This window comes from Rattus rattus, chromosome 2 (assembly GCF_011064425.1).
Source record: "Rattus rattus isolate New Zealand chromosome 2, Rrattus_CSIRO_v1, whole genome shotgun sequence".
Lineage (NCBI taxonomy): Eukaryota > Metazoa > Chordata > Mammalia > Rodentia > Muridae > Rattus > Rattus rattus.
Window position 1 is genome coordinate 155468958 of NC_046155.1, and position 9599 is coordinate 155478556.

The following is a 9599-nucleotide window of genomic DNA, read 5'->3' on the forward strand; positions in this document are numbered from 1 at the left end:
ATTTGTTCTAAGGGCTGATTTCTTGAGGTACAGGATCTTCCTTAGAGCTTTGGGTTGGGGGTCACTTGCTCCTGTATCCGCCTATCACACCCCTTCACTATCACCCCTGACCTTGGCACCTGGCTTTAGTACCCAGAACATGAATAGGTCCAGGAGCAGCAGGCCCTCCCACACCCTGGGGGAGGTATTCAGGGTAACCTAGGGTCTACTGGACAGCAGGTGCAACAGGGCCCTCCCCTCCCCCAGCCATGAGGGTGGGAGCAGGGAATCCACCTCCATCAGCAAGGGCAGGGCCTTGGCCAGAATCTGGGTGCCAACAGGGCAGGGGCAGGGCTGGAGGGAGAACGAGGAGTATTTAAAGGCTCCCCAAGGACACTTCTCAGCTCCAAGATCACCACCTGCTTCTCCTGGACACCTGATACCATGTGGTTCCTGAGCCTGTTCCTCGCCCTGTCTCTGGGAGGGATTGGTGAGACAGGGGGAAGTTGGAGGGGCCAGAGACCTGACCCTCATGCTGCCTTTGGCCCGGAACATTCCTCTTCCCTCTCCCCTGGCCCCAGCTACATTCTTAAGCAACACCTGCTCCTCCCTCTCTCCCCCTGCACACTGTCAAGTCCCTCACAGTCCTCTCTCCCATGCCAGGTACCTGTTCCCTCCCATTTTCCAGAACTTTCTCCTTTCTTAGCCACCTCAACATCTCTGGGCTTCTCCAGTCTGTCCAAGGAATCTTTCCAACCCCCAATGAACCTTAGGACCTCACTTGTCTCTCTATTTTGTTGTTTTCCCTAGAGCCTAAGAATCTAATCCCTGAGTCAGGAGCTTGCCCAAATCCCACACTAGAACCCTTGGCTGTCCAGCAGCTGTCAGCCTTCAGCTGTGTTCTCCACATCCTGACAACTGGTCTCCCATCTTCTCAAGTTGCTCAGTTTCTATTGACAGTTTCACTTCCCAAATTGGCTTGTGACATCAGATATGTCCCCCTACCCTTTCTCCTGTGGGGGGTTGACCCATGTCCCTTCTCCATTGCTTTTTGGTTAAGTCTAGTTTTGGGAGGAAGTGTCAGGTGTCAGACTCCAGTTGGGACATCAAGGATCTTCATCGATCACTTGGATAGGGTGTCACTGAATGGGGATTTTCCATTTAGACAAAATTGGCTGTCCAGAAGGCCTCAGGGGACTCCTACTGCTTCCATTTTGTTGTTACAGGGGCACACTGCCACACCTGACCTCTTACCTGGGTTCTGGGGAGTTCAGCTCACGTCCTAATGCTTGCACAGCCAATACTGTAGAAACGAAGCCATCTGCCCAGCTCTTGGGAATAAGCGCTGAGCTAGTGTCTCATGGTGTAACTCAGGCTTTTCTCTGGTCTGTGGCAACTCTCCTGCCTCAGCCTTGTGTGTGCTGGGATTACAGAGAAATAATTGCCAAGCTTCCCTGTTTCCTAACGCAGTGCTTTGGCCCACTCTTCCCTCCCGAGCTGCCCACTCTCAGCCTCAGGCCCCTTGTTGTTTCCAGCCCCACCAGCTCCTGTCCTGTCTCGCTGGAACCCCACTGCACAGCTCTAGTTCCCATTCTGTGCAGGACATCCCAGGACCCCAACACCTAACCCTAGCACCCCACACCAACTGGGTCCTCCCCTCTGCCTCACAGTGGTCTGACTTGTTGAACTCTTTTTACATCCCTGTGCTGTCTTGAGGCTGCCTCCCAGAGAACCCTGAACCTCACCAACACCCTGACCATTTGCCCCTGCCCACTGCTTGGGAAACAGGACAATTCCCTCACATCCCCCAGAGTCTCCTTCTCCCATTGCTTGTCCAGGCTCAAACTATGTTCTTAGGGAGCCCCACCCTCTTAGGTATCATCTCCACCACAGACCCTAACAGGAGCCCACACCTAAGCCTTGACCCTGCCCCTTTGATCTGGAAACCCCTCATTCTCTCCCATCCCAGCTGGCCACTTCATGCCCAATCCAGGAAATCCCAAGTCATCCCCAAGTCCCATTCTGGATTCATTTATTTGCTCAAATCTAGTTATCAGGGGCCTCACTCTTTCCAGAATTCCCAAACCCAACCAAGGCCCTGATGTCTTCTCAAGCCTTGGAGACTTTAAATGCCAAAGCCTCTTGGCCTCTGATTTCACTCTCATTGGACTAAGAATGGGCTGGAATCCTCCCCCCCACCATTGCCTGCCATCCCGTAATGTGATTTCTGCTTCAGGAGTTATCTCTGTCCCCACAGCATTGATCTCCCTACAGAGGATCAGCCATACTGGAGTCCCTTCCCCACGTACTGTAGCTATGTCCCAACCCTGTCTAACTGTGTCCCCCAACACTACAACCATACACGTATCTGTTCCAACCATACCCCCACCCCCGTTTGCTCCTTACAGATGCTGCACCTCCTGGCCAATCTCGGATTGTTGGAGGATATAAATGTGAGAAGAATTCCCAACCCTGGCAAGTGGCTATCATCAATGAATACCTCTGCGGGGGTGTCCTGATAGACCCCAGCTGGGTGATCACGGCTGCCCACTGCTATAGCGAGTGAGTAAGGGAGGGGACAGGAATGACTCCAGGACGGGCTGTGGTACTGAATGGCAGGAGGGTGGGATGGGCTCAAAGTCTAAAGAGGTCCAGCAGGGCTGGACCCATGGTCTGTCCATGACCTCCTGGGTCTCTTTGCTCCTCTCTCCAGGCTTGTGTTCAAGTCCTGGTTCTTTCTTTTCTGTGTTATTGTTCATGTCTCCTGCCTGTATTCACATCTGAGTGTCTCTGTGGCCATCTGTCACTCTGTGTCTCCTCCATGGGTCTAAACCCATCTCAGTCTGGGTCTGGGTCTCATGTGTCCTCTTTTATTACTACTGACAATACTGGAGAACAGGCCTAAAGGTCCCTGAGGATACAAAGTCATGTCCCTGAATGTAGGGTGTCCCTGAATGTAGGGTGTGAGGGAATTCCTCGCTCTCCTTGGCCTTTAGGACCTTCTGTTCACTCACAGGACACAGGGAAGGGCAGGTCAGAGCTGGATCTGGGTGAGGTAACTGAGTACAGAGGGAGAGCAGGATGCTGGTGTGGGGGAGGGGAGTTAGGGAAGGGGAGCTCAGACCTTGGGCTGTGGGCCAGGCCTTACCTCCTGGGGAAGTTCAGCCCAGTTCCAGCTGCACCTGAGCAGCTCTCAGGCCCTCCCCTCCTCCCTGCCCCTTCTTCCCTTGTCTTCTGTCTCTGTCTCTGACTCTCTGTCTCTAAATGTGTGTGTGTGAGTTTGTGTGTTTCTGTCCGACTCTTCCTTCCTCTCTCCCTCTTTCCCCTTTCCCTGTACTCTGCCCAATCTCCCTGGTTGCCTCTTCTCATTCACTCTGTCTCCTTCCCTGCCCTCAGCTATTACCATGTTTTGTTGGGCCGAAACAACCTATTTAAAGATGAACCCTTTGCGCAGTACCGGTTTGTCAACCAAAGCTTCCCTCACCCTGACTACAACCCATTCTTCATGAAGAACCACACCCTATTTCCTGGGGATGACTACAGCAATGACCTGATGCTGCTCCACCTCAGCAAGCCTGCTGACATCACAGATGGTGTGAAGGTCATCGATCTGCCCACGGAGGAGCCCAAGGTGGGGAGCACCTGCCTTGCCTCAGGTTGGAGCAGCACCAAACCCCTTGAGTGTAAGTCTGGGCCATGCAACACAGCTGAGTGTGAGGGAGATGCAGACAGGATGTGGCTGGGGTCTGCTCATGACCCTCTTGCCTCCTGATCCACAGGGGAATTACCTGATGATCTCCAGTGTGTGAACATCCACCTACTGTCTAATGAGAAGTGCATCGAAGCCTACGAACAGAAGGTGACAGATCTCATGCTGTGTGCAGGAGAGATGGATGGACGCAAAGACACTTGCAAGGTGAGAAAGCATCTCCCTGCAATGAGGTGAAGGGATCAGAGTAGGAACTGAGGTTCTCAATTCCCATTTCCACACCCTGTCTAAGCAGATGCTTGGCTTCCTTCCTATGGAAGTGATGAGAGCTGGGAGGGGAGGATCCTGCAGCTGGTACTATTCCTCCTCATTGACTTGGCTTCAGGGACTGGCCTGTCCACCCCTCACTCCCTGTAAGAGATGGCCTCCAAAGAGCAGGGTTCTGTCCCCTACGGGCCAGAGCTGCCTCTTAGACGCCCCCTGCCTTCCTCCTTCTAAAATCAGTTCCAGGTTGTCAAGTAGAACCCAACTCCCAATTCCTACCTTACTCATGTCCCTCTCCTTCTTTCAGGGTGACTCAGGAGGCCCCCTCATCTGTGATGGTGTGCTCCAAGGCATCACATCGGGGGGCGCTATCCCATGCGGTAAACCCAAAACACCGGCAATCTATGCCAAACTTATTAAGTTCACCTCCTGGATAAAAAAAGTTATGAAGGAAAACCCCTGAGTGTCACACTGTCCCCTGGTCTCAATAAAACCCACCATGCAGCACACGTGTTCAAGTTCTGACACTCTCTCACCTTCTGGAGTCTGGAGCTGGGAGTCCACCCAGCTAAGGTCAGGACTCCCAAAGCAGATCGGCAAGGGATAGTGGTCCATGTATGGTTGGCTAAAGGGATGGCCTTGAGAGAAAACCAGACAAAAGGCTCAAACCAAGTCAGGGATTTCCCAGTGGTCTCCTCTGGCAAGGAATATGTTCAGATCACAAAGTTTAGTGAAGATAGACACACCTGAAAGGTCTTCTCCAGCTAGGCCTGACCTACACCAGAAACAGAAGAGATGACAAGCAGTCAGACAATGAAAACTTAGTCTGCCGGCCTGGTTTTATTGAGTCGCGGAAGCCAGGAGGGAGACGAGGATGTTATATTAATTAAACCTTTTCTTCCTGGGGAGGGGTCTGTCCACAGAAGGGTATGGACTGCCCCCAAGGCTAGGCTACAGAGTATCCCCATGGAACCCATGGGGTGTATGTCTCTGGTAGGGCTGGACCAAAGATGAAGGGTGGCTTAGGGGCATGCCCTGTGGGGCAGAGCAGTGCCGGGCTTGGGAAAAGGGCCACATTGCTCCCACTGCTTGGGACCACAAACCAGTGTCTGTTCAGAAAGACAATGCCACAGCTGAGAGTATTGGAGGACTTTCAGAGGAGGGTCCCTGCCAAGACTCAGGCAGTAAGGAGTGGGTCCTAGAGCTGGGAGTGGGGCTTGCCACCTGTGTCCCCAGGGTGCTACCTGCTCTCAGGGGAAGTATGGGACCTCAAGGGAGGTCTGATAGAAACTGAGCCCCAGGGACCGAGGTAGAGGCATCAGGCTGCGGGGACTCATCAGTGTCCTGAGAAGTTATATCGTCCCTCTGTTGGGGAGGCTCGAGGTAGTTCACAAAGTTGCTTGCAGTAGACAGCTTCTGGGCGGGCTCCAAGCTTCTGGCCGAAATGGACAGCTGCTGCAAGTGTAAGGAGTGGTGTTGCGAGGCCCAATGGAAGTAGCTGAGCCTCCGCTCCATGAAAGGCGTACTGTAGCTCCACATCCGCACTTGGTAGAGGAAGGACAAAGTCTCTGTAGGAAGGGACCCCTTTGGCACTCAACTCAGAGCCCCACCCCAAGCCCCAACTCACTCCTGGAGGCTTGACCCCCTTTCCTGGGCTCCGTCCCTGCCCTGCCCTGCCCAGGCCCCGCCCTTCCCTCTGAGGCCCCGCCCTCACTGGCCCACAGCATCAAGGCTCTGGTGCACCAGCACAGGAGAGGCCAGCTGGTAGGATACCTGTGGCCTCGGGCGCAGCCTATTGCAGTTGAAGACAAGGAGCTTCAGTCTGAGGAGAATCAACAGTCCTGCACTGGGGTGGGGCCAGAGAAGGACAGAAGGCTAGACAGGAACACCACCCCACACACCAAAAAGGAGAGAAATAGAGACAACCACCCTGACATGCTTCAAGTGGACACACACACACACACACACACACACACACACACACACACACAGGACAAATGGATACATACTCAGAGGGAAAGGGAAATGGGAGACAAAGCCATCAGTCAGACCAAGTGGGCATAGACTTTAATCCCAGCTACTTATGATGCTGAGACAAGAGAATGGCATATTCAAAGCCAGCATGGACTAGAGTGAGACCACAGCCAGTCTGAGCTACAGAGAAACCCCTAGAATGACACAGAGACACCCCTCTCCCTCAGAGCAGCAGAATTGGAAATCTAGCCACACCTCTGGGTAGGAGGCAGCTCTGGGCTTGGGTGGGGAAATCTCCAGTCACCCCTGTTCTTGCCAACACTTACCAATGCAGATGCTGAGGAAACTGAAAATGAAGTCTATCTTGTTCAGGCAGGAGCAGACTGGTAGGAAGGAGAGGAACATGGTGGGCAGGAGGATGAGGCATAGTGCCAGGGCCAGAAATATGAAGCCCTTGCTCATGTGAGTGTAAACTGGGGAGGAGAGTCAGAGAGATGACTACAGTTACCCCCTCACCTCTCTCCATCTCTCTCTCTTTCCCTCTTGCCTTCCTCTTACACCATAAGGAATCAACCTAAGTACTCCAGAGGCTGGGAGGAGAGCCATCTCAAGGCCTGCCTGAGCAGTTTAGAGACACCTAGACCTTATCTGTCTCACAATATAAAATATAAGCAGTCCAGGGGGCCTGGGGTTGTGGCTTCATTGGTGGAATGCTTGCCTAGCATGTGTGAAGTCCTGCACTCCAGCCTCAGCACTGTGCTGAACTGAGGTGGTAGCACACTCAGGGGATCCCCGCCCTTGGAAGGAGGATCAGAAATTCAAGGTTAGCCACAGCTACACAGTGGCCTGGAGGCCAGCCTGGGCTACATGAGACCCTGTCCCAAACAAGGCAGAGGATGGGAATACAGCTCAGCACCTGTCTAGAATCCCCCAGTGAGGGTCTGGGGCTTACCTCAGAGGTAGAGCGCCTGCCTAGAATCCTCCAATGAGGTTGTTCTGAGGACATGGCTCAGTGGTAGAGCCACTGTGGAGTGTAAGGCTCTGGGTTCTAACTTCAGCAAACACAATCCCACCCCCCAAAGGAAGAAAAAGCATCACCTCCACTCACATTACCAAAATGACTATGTAGAATATCTAAAGTAATCCTAGTACCACTCACAGAGTTACATTCCACCACCAGCAATGCCCCTACTGTGAGCCCTTACCTACCCCCCAAAAGAGACTCCTGGGAGAGGCACATGGCCCACCCCACAGTCACCTCTAGCACCCATTATCAGGACCCACAGTCTATGTATACACTGACCAGTGAATTGGCCCACATTGGCACACTTATGCCTCCTGCAGTCAATCCAGAGGCTGATGAAGCCAGTGAATGGACAATACACATAGGCCATCTGACCATCACCACTATGAACACCAACAAAGTTGCGAGGAAGATGAAGACGAGGGACCAGCCATGTAGGACCAACTTTCAGTCCTCCTCCCAGGAACACAGCAGGTCAGCTGGGGAGGGAGAAAGTTCTGGGGACCTGGTCTTCTCTCCAAGCTCTCACTGCCAACCTTCATCCTCATCCTCATTTCCATTCCCCCCTCTCATCTACAACCAGTTCCCTGTGGAAGTGTCTGCAGCTCATCTCCAACACCAGGTCAACTCTTCCCATTCCCACTGGCCTCCTGTGACGCAGTACACCTATCTCAAACTCCAGCTGACTGGTGATGAATGCATGACTGGATGAGTGCATGAATGAACTCACGAGTGCATGAATGCATGCTTCCTGTCTCATCCTTTAGAGCAAAGAACAGTGTAGTTTCCAGAACAACTTAGGCACAGAGGCCTAGGACGCAGAGGAGCCCAACTGGCCATCTCCTCAGTTAACCAGGATTCGGGCTAGCCTGGCCTTCTTGGACCTGATAGTGCACACATGCATACATCCAGGTCAAATGGGATCATTGCCATGAGAGTTGAAATAGTCTAGATGCTCAACGAGAGGTGTCAGTCTGAAACCTGCAACAGCAGCTAGGTCTCAAAGGCTAAGTATTTCTTCTTCTCTGTAACAACCCATGCTGAATGAACTCTCCCACTCCAAACCCTAAAATAAAAACAATACTCCTAAGTACACATAGCGGTCCTGTGGAAGAACAATCAGTCTTTGTTTCCATGGCCATGTTATTTTTATTAGCCTAGGCTGAAAACAGGTCCACAATCACAGACTTTTCATTTATTGTCGTAAGCAGTAAGCAAGTTGGTTGTAAGAGGCACAGTACATTCACTGCTAGGACAGCAAGCAAAGCAGATCTCCAGAGAAGCCATCTTACCAAGTTGCCTGCTGGGCAAGCATTCTTGAAGGGCAGCCTGGGAAGGGACAGGAGAGAGGGCCTGGCTGGAAGAGACAGAGCAGACTCCTGTCTCCTCACAGTGTTGCTCTGGCCTCTCCCAGCTGCAGGGCACCTCAGCAGTGTGTCATGAAATACTGTCAGCTACATTCCTCATCTCCTTGGCAGCCAACGCTGCAGGTCCAGGTCCTGACATTGTCTTCAGCATCCTGCTGTCAGTAGAGAAGAAAGGCAGGGTTAGAGTCATGGGGCTTGGCTGAGTGGAGGACCCTGGTTGGGACTGGAAGGTCAGGAAGGGTGGGTTCTGGAAGAGGAAGAGGCTGAGGTCAGGCTTGGGTGAGGAGAGTGTAGATTGGGTCCCCTGAGACTCCTGAGGGGCAGACTGGAGAGACACCATCTCATCAATACTGAGATGGGAATGTCACATGATGTCCAGGAGTCCCATATCCTCGGAGGAAAATCTGGAAGCCAAGAGGCTGAGTTCCAGTTGTGTGTGTCTGGGAGCTCCATGTCCCTCAGAGGCAGGGACAATTGGTCCAGGTTGTCAGGGAAAAGCATGGGACCTCCAGGTTTCCAAAGAGATGGAGAAAAAGCTGCCCCTATCATGGTCTCTTCTTCTTCCCATGACTCTGCAAGGTGCTCCAGAGATAGCACAGTGAGCCATGTGAAAAGGGGTTTGGGGGGTTATCCCACCTCACCCAGAAACCAGGCTCTGAAGTCTACTGCCATGATGTGCCATGCCATGACCCTCACCCAGTTCCCAGGCCAGGGTCACACTGTGGGCTCACTCGTGTCCATTTCTAGGGACAGCTTGTGTGATGCTCCCTGGAACCTGGGTCAGACAAGCATCCTGTGAGCCAAAGGAACCTTGTTGAAAGGGAGCTGAGGAAGGCCAGGCTTTCAGTGATGGCTACTGGGTGGAATCAGGAAAGGCCTGCCTTTAGGGGCATCATCCACCTCTATTGTCCTTTCAGGTCTCTGAGAGATGTTGGACTGTGCTGATAACCAAGGATCTCAGCCATGTCTAGAACAAGGACGAGTCAGGGCGCTTGGCACAAAGGAACTTATGTGTCAGAGTGGAGGTGGGGTGGGGACTCCTCTGCAGTCCTAACTGAGAGGGACTCGGGTGACAAATGTGGGGTCCATTTAAGCATCAGGATGTGCGTTCCTCTGAGCAGTTCAAATACTGAGAACAGGGGATGGTGATCAGACAGAATGGAGACTAGAGTTGGCGAGAATTAACCAGTGCGGTGGCTAGGCTTTCGCTCTGATTCTCCTGTGACACATCAATGCAATTCTCAGTCCAACCAAATATGAGCTCCAGGTCTTTGTGATGTGC

General features: G+C 52.7%; 1 protein-coding gene across 2 annotated transcripts; it reads left to right on the plus strand.

Moving 5' to 3' along the window:
• Positions 1–401: 401 nt before the first annotated feature.
• On the plus strand, positions 402–4461 carry LOC116892221 (glandular kallikrein-10). Of its 2 annotated transcripts, none has more exons than XM_032893786.1 (5): positions 402–469; positions 2388–2541; positions 3376–3662; positions 3759–3895; positions 4260–4461. In XM_032893786.1, the coding sequence occupies exons 1-5, from the start codon at positions 424–426 to the stop codon at positions 4413–4415; spliced, it is 780 nt and encodes a 259-aa protein (XP_032749677.1). In that variant the 5' UTR covers positions 402–423; the 3' UTR covers positions 4416–4461. The 2 variants fall into 2 exon arrangements, with proteins under 2 accessions (XP_032749677.1, XP_032749676.1); XM_032893785.1 differs by having other exon boundaries at positions 424–469; positions 3367–3662; positions 4260–4459.
• The last annotated feature ends 5138 nt before the right edge of the window (positions 4462–9599 follow it).